At 37.8% G+C, this 17,590-nt stretch overlaps 1 protein-coding gene across 1 annotated transcript; it reads left to right on the top strand.

Moving 5' to 3' along the window:
- The first annotated feature begins 16,654 nt into the window (after positions 1 to 16,654).
- On the top strand, positions 16,655 to 17,590 carry LOC126080008 (olfactory receptor 51B5-like). The gene has a single exon (XM_049891337.1). It carries the CDS (start codon positions 16,655 to 16,657, stop codon positions 17,588 to 17,590), a length of 936 nt encoding a protein of 311 aa, XP_049747294.1.

Here is a 17,590-nt window from a genome sequence, read left to right as displayed (position 1 = left end):
AAGACTTAAGATACGGTTGACTTTTGTAGTGTTGAGAAGCAGAGATGGGTTTGCTGCCTCTTTTTTCTGTTTTCACTGAAAAACTGAGCATACTAGGTTTACTCAGAGCTGTCTGTGGTATGTGAGATTATTTATGAATTCTGGGGGGGGGGAGGTGGTTAAAAATCTAAGATTGTTGTCCCATGCCCTGTAGCCGTGCATCCACTACCAGGGACACCATCTTAGGATGGACTTTGGCTTTCATTAAAGAGAAGCGAATTTCCAAAGTCTCAAATTCTGCCACATAAACTCAGGAGTCCATGCAGACATAGAGAGATCATTCAGACCTTTACATTTCACATATTCCCTCACCTTCTCTTGGATTCTCTTCTTCTTTTCCTGATACTTCCTCCTCTGTCTCAGACACTCACTCCTTCATCCACTTGTTTTTTTTTTTTTTTATCTTCTCTAACCTTTTGTTCCTCACTCTCCCCTTTTTTTCTGGATAGTTCAAACCTCTAATCAGCTCGACTATTTAGTCTACCTACATAGCGTTCTATATATCTTTTCTCACTTACTGATGAAGCTCAAAGACCACAGCCTTCAGTATGGATTACACTCCAACATAAAAAAAAAAATATATAAAGAAAGTGAAAATCCTCACAACTGGACCAATAAGCAACATCATGATAGAGAAAAGTTTGAGTTTGTCAAGGGTTTTATTTTACTTGGATCCACAATCAACAGCCATGGAAGCAGCAGTCAAGAAATCAAAAGACGCATTGCATTGGGCAGATAAGCTTCAAAAGACCTCTTTAAAGTGATGTAAAGCAAAGATGTCACCTAGAAGACTAAAGTGAACCTGACCCAAGCCATGGTGTTTTCAATCACCTCATATGCATGTGAAAGCTGGACAATGAATAAGGAAGACTGAAGAACCATTGATATGTTTGAATTGTGGTGTTGGCAAAGAATATGAAATACACCATGGTCTGCCAAAAGAACTAACAGATCTGTCTTGGAAGAAATACAACCAGAATGCTCCTAGAAGCAAGGATGACAAGATTACGTCTCACATAATTTGGCCATGTTTATCAGGAGGGATGAATCCCTGGAGAAGGACTTCAAGCTTAGTAAAGTAGAGTGTCAGCAAAAAGAGGAAGACCCTCAATGAGAAGAATTGACACAGTGGCTGCAACAATGGGCTCAAACACAGCAATGATTGTGAGAATGGCTCAGGACCGAGCAGTGTTTCATTCTGTTGTACATAGAGTTGCTAAGAGTCAGAACTTACTCAACGGCACTTAACAACAACAAACATAACTTTTCATGCATCTATTCTCAATACTTAATTTTTGACACAAAATGCCTAGCACATTTTGACTAATCGATTGGCCTATACTTACAAATTGAGTTTCTGACCATTTTACATCCCAGCCTCTCTGAGCAGATTCTCAAATCATCAAAACAACTGAATTGTTCCATGCATCTTTCACAGTAATTGATTAACTTTAAATAGCTGTGCATCTCCAGCATCTAGAAAGACCCCAAAAGTGCTTAAGAGAGATATAAAGGCAGTCCCCAGGTTATAAATGCCCAACTTACTTATGGACAACGTGTACGTTACTTTCCTGTTATGTAAATTAGTTCCCACTTTGAAACAATTGAACCAACCCCTTCTCACAACAAATTCTTCTTCACAATCATCTTCACTTGCTGTACATGCAGATTTTAAATCATTGAAAAGGTTTCCAGCCTTTTCTTGCACAAGAAAAAAAAATCAAACCAAACCCATTGCTGTGGAGTTGGTTCTGACCCATAGTGACATATAGGACAGAGTAGAACTTTCCAATAGGATTTCCAAGGAACAGCTAGTAGATTCGAACTGCCAGCCTTTTGGTTAGCAGCCTGAACTCTTACCACTGTCCAACCAGGGCTTCTTCTTGCACAAACCTAAGGCTAAATAAGAACAATATGCACCTGTTCCAACTTAATCTACAAATTCAATTTAAAGACTTAAAGATATAATTAGGAAAGAATCTCATTTGTAACCCTATGACTGCCTGTAGAATGAAAAATTATTCTGTTTTTAATTCAGGGGTTATTGAATGCCCTTGAATCACATGTTGTGCACTTTCCAGGTGCTGGAGATACCAACCAAACCAAATCCGTTGCCTTCAAATTGAATCCGACTCACAGTAACCTTACTGGACAGAGTAGAACTGCCCCACTCCTGCAGGACTCAGTCATCACGCAACTGGTTGGTGAAAGTTCTTGGGAAGTTGGACCTGTGAGTTCATTCACTGTCAATGTGATTGTCTGATTTGTACCATTTATTTATTTTTTATAAGTAGGCGTATCAAGTGTATTTCATTTACAGACACAGGCTTCTAGCTACCTTATCATTTGGTCTGAAACACATGTTGTCCCAGGACATAAACTAGACATAGGGGAACTTTCATCCCTCTTGGCACTACATGGAACTGAGAAAGAGTGTAGAAAACGAAAAAATGGTAGTGATAAAAACTTTAAGGCAAGTAACATGTTGCTGGAAATATGGAAAGCACAATGTATTGCCTTATTTTCTAAGAAGTTGTTAGAACGGTGTTTCAGTGTTATACCCTTAATAGCTACAGGAAGATGAAGTACAACAAATAAGTAAATAATACATATATTCACTCATACATAAAATAAGTGTGTGGTGCAAATTTCAGGTGATATGCTGAAAATAAAATTAGTTACACAGCTCATGCATTTGGTAAAAGAAAGAGAGGTATTTAAATATAAATATGAAGAAGTGATATAACCAAGATGAATTTACTCATGTAGTGGCAAATGATGCCATAAGATGATTTTACATGTTATTAAACCTGTGTCAATTGCCAAAAATTAATGAACAAAATAATGGACATGTTATTACTTATTCATATTGATCATTGGAAATTACTGATTTTATGAAATAAATGTACATCTATAGATCTTAAATGTAAATAAAACTCATACATATGTACTCCTTTTATCATATATTTTATGCTTTGAAAACCTTTTCATTTAATAAATGAAGATCCACCCACTGATCCAGTTATATCTAAGGACATTTGCTGTGTAATTTATTTAAAAACAGTACCCTTTCAAACAAACCCAGCCTCCAGACAAGTCTTTTAACCCTCCAACCTAACCCCCTACTAAACTGTTTGCCAATCCTCCAACTCTCCTGTATAGAATGTCTTGAGTCAGTTCTGACCTGAAAGCAGGAATCATGTCTGCAGTGTTCCAATTTGACCATCCTTTTTTCCCAGGGCTACCCTCTGGACAGTTCCCTCAGCCAGTACTGTCCCAAGCACAAAATGTGCAATGCCATGTCCTCCTATCTTTCTAGGTCTCTTCCTTATACACCTGATAGAAACCACTTGTGCCTTGGCTTCTCTATTTTACATTTGTGATTCTCCTCCTTTATTCGTGTTCATCTTGTGAATGTTCCCTCTTGAGACACCTTTCTCAACCACTCCCTGTCTCTGGCTTCATACTGATTCCCCTTGGTGCATTCACTAGTCCTGACTTCTCTGATAGCCCACCAAAGCCTCTTGGCATCATTATCAAATGTTATCGCTGTAGAACAGCTGGATACAAAAGTATTATTGACAGATGGAGACCAGGGAACAAAACTAGCAAAACAAATTGTGATAAGGATAAACAGAGTCACAACATTTAAGATTAAAATTCAACACCATAACTCCAGCAAGTAGAAAACAGAGGAATTTCTCTAAGGTGGTTTGAAAGGATTAGATGTTGTAGAACCCTGGTCCTCATATGAGTTCAGGGTGTAATAAAATAGAGCATGATCAATTTTATGTTCATCATTTACTATTGCTAACCAGTGCCTAGAGAACGTCACACTTTGTTTCTAATTGATAATCACAGGAATGCTTCTAGTCCATTCTCGTTATAATTCATAATATACAGGTTAGGAGACTGAAGACTAGGTAGGTTACTTAAATAGGTTAAGTAATTTCTCCCAAACAACACAATGCTAAGTTTAAACAGATTTATCTATAGAAACAAAGTATCTGGTACAAGTTACAGGAGCATTTTCTTCAGTGCTGGTCAGACCAAAGCTGAGACAGAACTTTTGGTTCATCCTACACTGTAAGTGGGACCCTGAATATCTGCTGAAGACTTGGCGGGGGAGAGGAGGGGTAACTCACAGCATCAAACTCAATAGATGTATTGGGGTAGTTGACTCCCTTTCTGTTAGAAAAGGGAAGGAAGTTTATGAATAACATGTGTGTGCAGAAGTATGTCTGTATGTTCATGAGTGTTTCTGTGTGCCTAGGCATATCAATTACTTAGAATTTGTAGGAATGTATTCTCTATATGCTTCTCTGTATCTCCATGATAAGTGCATTATAACAGATATCTAATAAATATCTGAAGGACTATTTAATATTTAATGTTCATCAAAATTCATTAAGTACTTACTCTGTACTAGGTCCTATAATAGACACTGAAAAAATGAGGTAAATAAAATATAATTTCTAATTTCGAGAGATGTATCACCTGGTTAGGAGAAAGACATGCAAAGAGATAAATTCTGTATGTTGAAATGATGTATAAGAAAATGCGGCACATTTATCAGAAGCTTCTGGTATCCTAGAAAGGATGATCAGCTCGCATTGCCTATGGCAGTCAAGTTAATTAAGAGGAAGTAACTTTGCAGGGGAAAGAGCACCAGAAATTTCATCTTCCAAGTCACTTCCTCTTAACGTTGCCATGAGGGAGCAGATTAATGCAACAAAGACATTTTAAAGAAAGTAGTATTCATCCTGGTTAGATGTTTTCAGCTAAATCTGTCTTTGAACAGCAGAAATGCATTCTTTCGCCTATTGTTAAATTTGAATAGAGAGAGGAACCTCTAAACACAGGAGAAATGGAGAGAGGGAAACAGAGTGTGAATGACAAAGTCCTTGTAGCCAAAGATAAAAATGAGAAGGACTTAAAGAACTGAGACTAACTAAAAAAAAAAAAAAGAAAGAAGGAAAGAAAAAATGAGGTGGGTAGATAAGTTTTTTTTTTAAAGCAGTGTTTCAAGGAAGAATAATACTCCACATTTCAGAGTGTCTCTGGGTAAATGAACTAATATCTAATATCTACTATGGCAAGTTACAAGGAGGTAAATTTTTAGCAGAACATGAGAAAGACATTTATCCAACAATCAGAGTTATACACTAAGGAAACAAGCTACCTCGGTCATGTATTATCCACCACTATAAATTTCCTAGAAAATGTTGCAGCATCATTTACCAGTATTTAACATATTCAGGCTCAATACAGAGTATTTTATAGGATAAATAAATGTATTTCAAGTTATATACTAGCTATTTTTACATGCTAGCTACTGTTTGGAAATGTATTTACATTTTATGAGTTATACTTTTCATAACTGGAAACGGGAGACAAACACCTGCTGCGTTGTGCATTGATGAGGATTCTTTGGGGCAATGTATCTGATCAGTAACTGATACCCCAAAACAAAACAAACAAACAAAACATTGTTGTCAAGTAGATTCTGACTCATAGCATGACCCCACAGTAAAGAACTGCCCCATAGGGTTTCCAAGGCTGTAATCTTTACAGAAGCAATCTGCCACATCTTTCTTCCATGGTGGGTTCAAACCACCAACCTTTTGGTTAGCAGCTGAGTACTTAACCACTGTGCCACCAGGGCTCCTTCCCTCTGCAGATACACAGCTATGTAAATCACTGGCCCTGATCTAGGGTTATGCACAGCCCAGGTTCTATCTTAGCTTAATTTTGACTTGCCTGTCTATCTCATTGTCAGATAGTGACTTTCTCTAGAAAGTCTTTGGACCATCTGATGATTACAAGGCTAACACTCCCTTTCTAGTCCATGCTTTCACCTTAGTCCTCTCTACATCCTCCATCCCCTCCTCAATATGAGAAGACAGGGAAAGAATGGGGACATTTTTAATCAACTTGGGTGAGGTATGGAGGACAGAAATCATAGTGTAATTACCTGGAGAAGATTGACGAGAAGGCCAACAGACAGAGAAAGCCTTTCCCTGTAGCTGATGCCCTGAATTTGGACTTTAGCCTACTTTACTGTGAAGAAATAAATTTCTCTTTGTTAAAACTCTCCACTTGTGGTATTTCTGTTATACCAGCACTAAATAACTCAGACAGTTTTACATTTGGTAACCACTTGTTTTAATTCCTATTCAGTATCCCGTTGTATGAATACACACCTTATTTACTTTTCTTAACAGTGAACGTTAATATTTTGGAGGTATTACAAACAGTGGCACAGTGATCATCCTGGTACACATTTGTTTATTTTTATGCATCTAGGTATGAATTCTGTTGAGCCCAATCCTAGGAATATAATTCCTGGGCAAACATATGTTCATCTATAGTAGATATTGTCCAACAGTTTCTGAAGTAATTATACCATTTTATACTCCGCTAGCAGTTCAAGAGAGACTCAGTTTGTTCACTTCCATAACAACATTTAGTATTTTCAGGTTTTTTTAAAATCCAATCCTGTGAGTGTATAGTGTTATCTCACTGTAATTTGAATTTCTATGATGACAAATAATATGCCCATTTTCATATATTTATTGGTCACTTGCTTCTTTCGTGAACTGACTATTCCAGTCATCTGCTCATTAAAAAAAAAGCTGTCTTTCTTATTGATTTTCATGCATTATTTATAAATTATTAACATTAATTTTTTGCTAGATATATACATAGTAATATCTCTTCTACTTTATAGATTCTTTTTATTGTCTTAGTGATATATTTTCACAACAAAAGTTATTAGCTTGAATGCAGATTTATTTATGTTGCTTGTAGTATTGTTGTTATGTGCAGTTGAGTCAGTTCCAACTCATAGCAACCCTATGTACAACAGAACAAAACTCTGTCCAGTCCTGCAACATCCTCACAATCACTGTTATGCTTGAGCCCATTGGTGCAACCACTGTGTCATTCCACCTTGTTGAGGGTCTTCCTCTTCTTTGCTGACCCTCTACTTTACCAAGCATGATGTCCTTTTCCAAGGACTGATTCCTTCTGATAACATATCCAAAGTATGTGAGCCATAGTCTCGCCATCCTTGCTTCTAAGGAGCATTCTGGTTGTACTTCTTCAAAGACAAAATTGTTCATTCTTTTGGCGGTCCATGGTATATTCAATATTCTTCACCATCACTATAATTCAAAGGTATCAATTCCTCTTTGGTCTTCCTAATTCATTATCCAGCTTTCACATGCATGTGAGGCGACTGAAAACACTATGGCTTGGGTCAGGTGCACCTTAGTCTTCAAGGTGACATCTTTGTTTTTGAACAGTTTTAAAGAGATCTTTTGCAGCAGATTTGCCCAATGCAATGTGTCTTTTGATTTCTTGACTGCTGTTTTCATTCTTGATCTAGGTACAGGTTCCTCTTGAGCACAATTATGCTGGAATTCCCATTCTTCTGTGTGCTATCCATAGTTTGTTATGATCTACACAGTCAAATGCCTTTGCATAATTATTAAAACATAGGTAAACATCTTTCTGGTGTTCTCTACTTTCAGCCAGGAGACATCTGACATCAGCAATGATATCTCTGGTTCCATGTCCTCTTCTGAAACCAGCTTGAATTTTGTACTGTAGTAGTTAAGCAATCTCTGACTGCCCAAAATCAATGAATATAAATTCTCCTGTTTTCTTATAATTTCTCCATTTTACATCTCACATTAGGTTTAAAAGCTCCTACAAATTGAATTTTATCCATGACGTGAGTTAGAAATCAAGAATCATTTTGTGTCCAGATTAATTCTGTGACTTTGATCAGCTTACATTCTTCTCTGACTCCAGGGTGACCCTGAAGATTATAACCATGGTTGGATGCACCCTCTTACATCATCACAATATTATCTTCACAGCAGAAATAATTAGAGTATCAACTGTGGGGTATCATATTTTATCACCTGTAGTAGCTCCCTATCCAGAAAGTTCATGTTCTTGTAACGCAATGAAGTTAATATTTTCACAGATGGCCAAGCCATCTGATTTCTGACCATGTTCTTGAAAGAGGTTGGGCTCTCTAGAAACAGACACTGAGACAGAGCTAGAGATCAAAGCCTTTGAAAGAAAGAAGGAGGAAGTAGAATTGGGCAGAGGATGAAATCAAACTGAGGCACAACTGGCAAGGCTTCGGTCAACCTAGCGGGAAGCGCTGGAGCAAGCATTACCTGTCAGTATTACTGCTTGTTGGGCTGAAATGTGGGGCTTTAAAATTCCTCTTGTTTAGTCACCAAATGTGGCCTGCATCAGGAAGGTCATGACCTGGGACACAGTAGCTCTCTGCAGCTGAGGAAAACCCTGAATTAACTGAGAGATGGACGATTCAGTTGACTACACTTTCAGAGCTGGGAGCAAGTCTTTCCTTGAAGGGGAATCCAGCCTGCACATTTCCATACCTACAACAGTCCCTTTGTTGATAGCCCATATTTGGAGGCCATTTTTCAAGACCTTCAGGTTCGTATCCCCTGATCTAATTACTGTTACTGTGGCTCACAGACCAAGAGACAATTGGAACACATTATACAGATATAAAAGCAATATGCCTAGTGTCTCACCAGCTCCTAACAACATACCTGATTCCTTAAGTTTCATAGGAAAGTAGCTTTGCTTGCTTATATGTTTATTTGTGTTTTTTATAAAAACAGAAGCAAAAAAAATATATATTTTTTTAAATATTTTTCTGAGGGTATTTTTTCTTAATTTTTTACTTTGAAATAAGTATAGATTCATAAGTTGATGGGCCACATATTGTTTGTTCAGGCAACATCCAACCAGATATACATTCATGGTCCCATGAGGATACACTGACAGCCTGGTATGAACAAGTTCTGTTCCTAAGTCTGTCTTTAAGTAGAATTTGTACTTAAGTTGGAACAGTTAAGTATGGTCCATATCTAATGCTGCTCAAATATTTTTCTTAGTATATAGCATATAGTGTATCTTTGTATGCATAAAAAAACATTAAAGAAACATTTCCAGATACACTAAAACATCTTTAACATAATAATATAGTAATAATAATAATATTTTAATGCACATCACAAAGTAGCACCAGCTTGTTATTTTGAACCATTGTATGTCCCTCAAATTTTTAATATAGTAGGCTTTGGGGGTGCTGGTTTATAACTACAGATTGTACACAAGTCAGACTTTCATAACTCAGGGATTGCCTGTATATAATATGGTGTTTGCACAATGTCTGAATCACTTAACATCTTATTTCACAGAATGTATCATGGATATTAAGCAACGTACGACTCTTGCGAGGTTCTATGCAACCTTCACCCAGTTTTCTACAGTAGTAACGTTTTCATAACTATATGTGGTGCAACATTTAAGTGCTTGGCTGCTAATGCAATGTTGCCAGTTTGAACCCACCAAGGTTCCTTGGGATAAAAACATGGAGTTCTGCTCCCATAGATTACAGCCAAGAAAACCCTATAAGGCAGTTCTACTCTGTTCCATGTGGTAGCTATGAGTTGGAATTGACTTGTGTCACCCAACAACAACAACATAGTACAATATAAAAGTCTGCAAATTCATATCAGTGTAATGGAAAGAGATTTAGATTTCACCAGTGTTACATGTAATGCACTCATTTGTGTGTGTGTTTATTTCTATGCAATTTTTTCATATGTGTGAATTAATATAAGACCCACCAGAATCAAGTTATAGAACTGTAGATCTATGTCTCCAAGACCCCCTCATTCTATGCCTTTCTAGCCAGCCATATCCTATCTTCTTCCTTTCCTCCTTCCCTATTCATAATCCCTAGCAACTACTAATTAGTTCTCCATATCTATAATTCTGTTATTTCAAGAAAGTTATACAAATGGAATCATTGGCTTTTTGTCATTCAGCATAATTCTATGGAGACCTATCCAATTGTTGTTTATATCATGTGTTTGTCCCTTCGGTTATTGTGTAGTAGTCCGTGACATAACTGTACTATGTGGCTTGTTTAACCATTCACCTATTTAAGGACACTTGGGTTGTTTTCAGTTTTTAGCTATTATAAAAAAGCTATTATGAAAATTCATGTGTAGATTTTTATATAAATGTAAGTTTTTTATTTCTCTATAGTAAATGCCCAACATCACTATTGCTGGGTCATATGGTAAGCGTTATGTCTAATATTATAAGAAACTGTCACCTATTTTCCACTTTCCATTCCCGTGAGCATTGTATGCATGACCCAGATTCTCAGCCCAAATTTTGATGCTTTCACTGTTTTTTCTTTATTTGTTTTTATTTTAGCCATACTGATAGGTGTGTAACCAGTTGCTGTCAAATCAATTCAGACTCAAGGCAACCCCGTATGTGCCAGTGTAGACTTGTGATCCATGAGGTTTAACAACGGCTGAGTTTTACAAAATAGACCTCCAGGCCTTTCTTCTGAGGTGCCTGTGGGTGGACTCGAACCTCCAACCTTTTTGTTAGCAGCCAAGTATATTAACTGGTTGCACCACTCAGGGATCCTGAAAGATGTGTAGTGATACCTAATTTGTGTTTTTAATTTGCATTTACCTAATGATTAATGATGTTGACATCTTCTCATGTGCTTATTTGGCATTTCTGTATTCTCTTAAATGAAATGTCTTTTTACATATTTTGCTCATTTTCTAATTGAAATTTTTTAATGCTGTGCTTTAGAGTTATTTAAATATTTTAGATACTTGTCTTGTGATGGGTAAGTGTGATGGTTAAGATTGTGTATCAAATTAGCTGGTTCTCAGTGTTTATATGTGATCACCCCCATGATGGGATCTGTTGTGAGTAGCCAATCAGTTGAAAAGGAGTTTCCTTGGGTTCCTTGGGCCTGTAGACTGTGTCCTAATACAAGTGGACATTCTGGCTTTGCCCTCTCTGGATCCTGCATCTGCCTCCTGTTCATCTGACCTCCCGTTTCTGGGACTTGAGCTGGTAGCTTACCTGTCGATCTTGGGATTCATTGATTTTCACAGCCTGTAAGCACAAGTCCTGCTCTCTGACCTGCCCGTCTGGGGTTCCTCAGTCCCTGCGGCTAAGTGACTCAGGAGAAGCCTCTATCCTGATCCATGGACTTGGGATGTTCCAGCCTCTACAATAGCATGAACTGTTTCCTTAATACAAATCTCTCTCTCTCTCTCTGTGTATATATATATATATATATATATATATTATGGGTCTGGGATATATACTTATACACTTTACTGATTTTGCTTCTCTAGAGAAGCAAGCCTAAAACAATAAGTAATTCACAAACATTTTCTCCCAGTCTGTAACTTTTCTTTTCATTGACATAATAAGGTCTTTTCGTGTCAAGTCTCAGAGCTCTTCACTTAGGCTTAGGCATCAACGATTTTACTTTATTTATTTTCTGAATGTTTTAGATTTTTATGTTTTAAATTTAAGTTTGTGATCAATATTTATTTTGAGTCATTGTATAACTAGGATGTTTCAGCTGAGATCTCCCCACAACAAACGGTCAGTTATTTCACCACTATTTTTTGAAAGACCTATCCTTCCTTCATTGAATTACTTTTGCATCTTTGCCAAAAATAAGTTGGGCATATTTGTGTGAGTCTATTTCAGCATTCTCTATTCTGTTTCATTGATCTATCTGTTCACCGATACCACACAGCTTTAATTACCACAGTTATATAAAAACCAAAAAAAAAAAAAACAAACCCGTTGCCCTCGAGTCGATTCCCCCTCATAGTGACCCTATAGAACAGAGTAGAGCTGCCCCATAGAGTTTCCCAAGAGTGCCAGGTGGATTCGAACTGTCAACCTTTTGGTTAGCAGACGTGGCTCTTAACCTCTATACCACCAGGATAGTAAGCCTTAAAATCAAGTAGAATGATCCTTCCCACTTTATACTTTTTCAAAATTATTTTAGGTTTTCTAGGTTGTTGTCTTCCCACCTAATTATTAGAATAAGCTTGTTTATGTCTTTAAAAAAAAAAAAAACCTTTACTGAGACCTTGATAGGGCTTGCATTAAACCTATAGATCAATTTGGGGAAAATTGGCATCTTTACTATGTTGAGTTTTTCAGTCCATGATCATAGTATGTCTCTCCATTTATTTAGGTCTACTTTGATATATTTCATTGCGTTTTGTAATCTTCAGCATCAGATTTTATACATGCTTAATTAAGTTACATCTAATTGCATCTTTAATATTAAAGAGGTTAAGTAACCTGTCTAATTTACTTTGCAAGGAACCAGTTAATGATTTCAGCAGGAATTGTATAGGTCTCTGATTGACACTAAACATTACCTTAATCATAACAAAGTGTGGTAACAACTGAAGCATTTCTTCAAGGGTGGGAAATTTGTTCTTGTTATATATGCTTATTTTCCATAAAAGCTGTAACCAGCAGCATGGATCCCGTCTGGATTGCAGGGAAAAACAGATATTATATCCCTAGATCTAAAGCTAGGGAGTATGCTTGGCTGAAGCCCTGTCTAATAACTATGTTCTCTGCATACTGGGAAACAAGAATAATACAAGCAAGATGAATTCAATAAGCAAAAATAGTAAGTACAGATTGCAGATTGTGGATATCTGTGTGTCCTAAGGAAGACTGCCTGTCTTTTGACTCAAATTGACTCAAATTTTCCACTCTTAAGCTGGCTCTTAGATAAACCAGGCAGAAAATATAATTAGAATTCAAAAGACTTATACCAAGAAGATCCATACGTTTCTGCTGAAAACAACTGGGAAATGTTTGGCCTTTGAGGTAGATGTGGAGAATAAATGACTTCCCACAAGTAATAACAGGGTCTGCTGGGGCCATAAGAACTAGCTCTCTGATTCTCCATGCACAAACCTGCCACCTGAGGCTCTAGTAACCCCATACCTTATTTGGAGAAGATGCTTTAAAACCCTAGGGAGATAATGTAGTGTCTCAACTCCTTCATGGGAGAGATTAGGAGAGATAAAATATTTATCAAGATCCCAATTGGCTGAAAAAGAGAGAACTCTGGGGAGGTGTTTTTTGCACTAATAAACTCACTGACTGGGTATCTTACCTAACTTTGAGAAGGAGCCATCTGATCTGAATCTTCAGGCAGGACCTAAGTGCTCTAGTTCTCAACCCAACAACTAAGCTATGGTACAGGTAAGCATAGGGAAACACCCAAAAGATGCAGAAAGAAAGTATTAGGAAGCTCCTTTGTGAACTGTCTACTGAGAAAGGGAACCTAGGGAATAAACACAGAGGCATCTCTTGTTCTACCAGACTTTTAAATGTGGCAGAGAAGGGTTATTGATGTAAATAGGAGAAGATTCCTTGACTTTCTATAGTCTAGCAATGGGTTCTTCCTCTTGATACAATCCTCAGCCTTTGTAATCTCTTTTTCTCTCTATGCTCTTTGCTCAGCTTTTGTCTCTTCCCTCACAATCCTTCTTAGAAACCAAGAGCAGCTTCTAGCTGAGGACATGTGCATTTCTCATAGTGTGAAGTATGGTGATTTTATAGCTCTCTGATAAAGCTTCAGAACAGGGTAGATATACGTGACTTTCCTGATAATAGAGAAAGAAAAACTTTGAGTTGAAAGTTATGGCAAAATAGAACTAATCCCTTTCACTTTGGGTAGCATCTTTTCTGTACATCTTCATTACTTGTGCTACATACTCCTTTACAAGTACAAGAAGGAATTCTTTGCAATATTGAATATGACAAAAGATTGGTTTAAAAAAAATGTAACTGTTGAAGGGCTAGAGAAATAAAAGTGAGGACAGAGGAATGAAGTTGTATTTAGAGCACAGAAAAAAAAGGAAGATCTATTTTTCACTATCTTTGTACCCAGTGAGTAAGGAATAAACGCTGCTCATTATATTTTCAGTAGACGCTACATTTTTATGTATCTCACTCCTGGGGAAAGAGTATAAAAACCCTCTGCAGTCGAGTCATGGGGAAAGAGTATGGAGACTTGGAAATGATTCTGTTAATTTTCCATCCCTTAGGATAAAGGTAAGAGAGTTGAAGCATCTCCTTATGTCCAGTTGTCTGACAATTCTTCACGGCTGAGATTCATTGCAGTTAGATCTCACCTGTACAGGTATAAAGTAGGAAGACAGTTCTTTGGGGGGGCATATTGAGGGCTGTGGCTTACACTGGAAAATAACTTAAAAGGGAAACATTTGGATGCAAAAATCTTTTAAATTTGATTTTAAAAAAGCTTGAAGAAACTGTTTTCGTACAGTACAGGAAATAACCAGGACATGCATTTGTTCCAATGCAGCCATGTTTACTCATGACTGGATTTCCACATCCTCAGACTTCTCCATCTGGGTAAATGATTTAGCAATCCTTCCATTTGCTCAAGTCAAAATCTGTGATTAACCTCAAATTATTTCCCCTCCCTTTCATTTCCAATTCACTAGGAACTCTTCTTGGTACTATCTCAAAAATGTATCATTGTCTGTTAACTTTCCTTCATTCCCACTGCTTCTCTCCTAAGCAATGTCATCATCACTTCTTACCTGGGTTATTTCCATGGCTTTCTTTTCTCTTGCTTCAGTATAACCCATCCTTCACATAGCATTCCAAATAAATAATTTTGAAATCAGTCTATATCACCACTCCCTCCTCTACATTGATTTTTAAAACTCTTCAATGTCTTCTTATGACATTTTAAATAAAAACAAAAATTCTTCTTGTGACCTATAAAACCTTATGAAACCTGACCACTTCCTAGGTTTTTGACATTACTTATTGTCCCTCTCCTGTTTGCTCGTTATGCCGCAGCCATACTGGTTTTCACTTCTGAATGAAACAGTTTTTCCTCTAGATCTTCACATGGTCAGCTCCTCCTTGATAGTCAGGTCGCAGCTCAAACACCATCTCCTCAGAGGTGAGGTCCCAGACCACCCAAAGTACTATATTAAAGTATATTCAATCCATCTCAATGAATTATTATTATACTATTCTATTTAAAATTGCATTCAATTTATCTAAAACTGTCATATTTATTTTCTAACTTAATTTGTAGTTTTTTGTTTTTTTTAAAGATTGGAGACTTTGTCTTGGAAACTAATTGCAGTACTTAAAGTGCTATGACTAACACACGTGGGTGCTTAATAAATATTGGGTGAACTAACAGATGAATGCATACCACATGTTAGTTACTTTGTTAGGTTTGATAAAAACAAATAAGGTATTGTTTCTACACATAAAGATCCTGTAGTCTGGTGGCAGAAGAGATGTTAAAACTACTAAGTCCAACATCTGCTTAAAGGACACATCTTCTCTCTTCTACAGACAACTCTCTGTTTAGGCAGCAATAGAGCTTTTACTGAGTATTGGAGAGAAGACTATGACTTGGGGTAGGTGAAAGGAGACCAGGGAAGATGGTTGTTTAAATACAAAGGGTGAACGTGAAGAGAGAGAGAGAAGATCAGACTCTGGGGAGTTATTTCAGTAGGTCTACAGAAAGAGAATGGGGAAAGAGAAAGAAGCTAAATGGAAAATCAAGAACACAAAATTTTCTGTGTGAAGGCTAAGCACTATTATTAGCCATATTCTTAGCTGGCCTAAGCATTTATTCCAGCACCAGGATCTAAAATTACCTAATTTACAATTACTCTGGGCTGTTATCACAGGTAGTAACTCTGCAGTGTTCAAGAAGCAGCTAATAAATACTTGATGTAAACATTTTTTTCCCCAATCACTAATACATAGAATGGAACCCTGGTAGCATAGTGGTTAAGTGTTTGGCTGCTAACCAAAATGTCAGAAGTTCAAATCCACCAGCTGCTCCTTGGAAACCCTATGGGGCAGTTCTACTGTGTCCAATAAGGTTGCTATGACTCAGAACAAACTCGAAGTCACCTAACAACAACAACGATACCTAGAATGGGGAGGTAAATTGTCTCTTCCTCGTGTCTGTTTGGAAACCCTGGTGGCACAGTAGTTAAGAGCTCAGCTACTAACCAAAAGGGAGGCAGTCTGAATCCACCAAGCACTTCTTGGAAGCCCTGTGGGGCGGTTCTACCCTGTCCCATAGGGTCGCTATGAGTCTGAATGGACTTGATGGCAATGGGTTTGGTTTTTGGTTTGGCATGTCTGTTTGCTCCTCAGCAAAAGTGGCAGTGACACAGTTGCTTTTGTCATATTTTCTCCATTAGACTCATGGAACTTGGTTGAGGATTCAGGGAAATAGTCCATATGCAGGACAATATGGGATAGAAATCACTACTGTGAAGGAAATTATAGCTATGAGTAGTAGACTGGACTAAGATTAAGGTTGGGTTCCTTACAATCTCTTACAGAGTGTGAATTCTTTCATGTAGTCTGCATAAAAAAAAGAAGGAAATGGTTTCTAAGTAGCAGTGTAAGAGCTTGTTAAAATGCAGAAGCTCAGAAGCACCAAGGATTTGTTTAAGAGGAGCTGGGCTTGAGAATGTGGATTTAAGAACACAAAACATACAAGTTGTCCTAAGACTATATTTGAGACACAATGGTTTATATGGATGTAATTATTACCTTTAAGAAAGAATTCTGAAACGACATAACTGGAGTGATACCTTGAAAGCAGAGCTGCATTTCTGTGGTCATAAATGAGAGAGAAACACCTTTACTTCGGGGTAAGCCCAGCATGTGGCCTAACAGCAGCTCCGATTCCTTCCTGCTAACCAGTTTTCCAGGCTTGGAGACATCTCACCACTGGATTTCCACACCCTTATTTTTTGTCTACATCTCTGTCTTTTTTGGCAATGGTACCCTCCTCCTTCTCATCAAGGAAGATCACAATCTTCATGAGCCCATGTACTACTTCCTGGCCATGCTGGCAGCCACAGACTTAGGGCTGACCTTGACCACGATGCCCACGGTGCTGGGAGTCCTCTGGTTGGATCACAGGGAGATAGGAAATGGAGCCTGCTTTTCCCAAGCCTACTTTATACACTCACTTTCCTTTGTAGAGTCCGGTGTTCTGCTTGCCATGGCCTATGACCGTTTTGTTGCCATCCGCAATCCCCTTAGATATACCTCCATCCTCACCAATACTAGAGTGGTGAAGATTTGCCTGAGAGTTCTGATAAGGGGATTTGTATCTGTCATTCCCCCTATCATGCCCCTCTATTTTTTCCCCTATTGCCACTCCCACATCCTTTCCCATGCATTCTGCCTTCACCAGGATATCATCAAACTGGCCTGTGCAGACATTACCTTCAATCGTCTGTATCCAGTAGTACTCGTGGTCCTCATATTTATGCTGGATTCTCTGACTATCCTCATCTCCTATGTGTTGATACTCAAGAGTGTCCTGAGCATTGCCTCCAAAGAGAGATCCAAGGCCCTTAATACCGGTGTCTCTCATATCTGCTGTGTCCTGGTTTTCTATGTCACAGTGATTGGATTGTCTCTGATTCATCGGTTTGGGAAGTCAGTTCCACATGTTGTCCATCTCATTATGAGCTATGTGTATTTTCTCTTCCCTCCATTAATGAACCCTATAATCTACAGTGTTAAGACCAAGCAGATACAGCGTGGCATTTTCCGCTTTTTTACTACCCATAGAGTTGGAGCTTGA

The sequence above is a fragment of the Elephas maximus genome, chromosome 7, assembly GCF_024166365.1.
Source record: "Elephas maximus indicus isolate mEleMax1 chromosome 7, mEleMax1 primary haplotype, whole genome shotgun sequence".
Lineage (NCBI taxonomy): Eukaryota > Metazoa > Chordata > Mammalia > Proboscidea > Elephantidae > Elephas > Elephas maximus.
The sequence above is the reverse complement of the archived record's forward strand: the minus strand, read 5'-3'. Positions and strand labels throughout refer to the sequence as shown.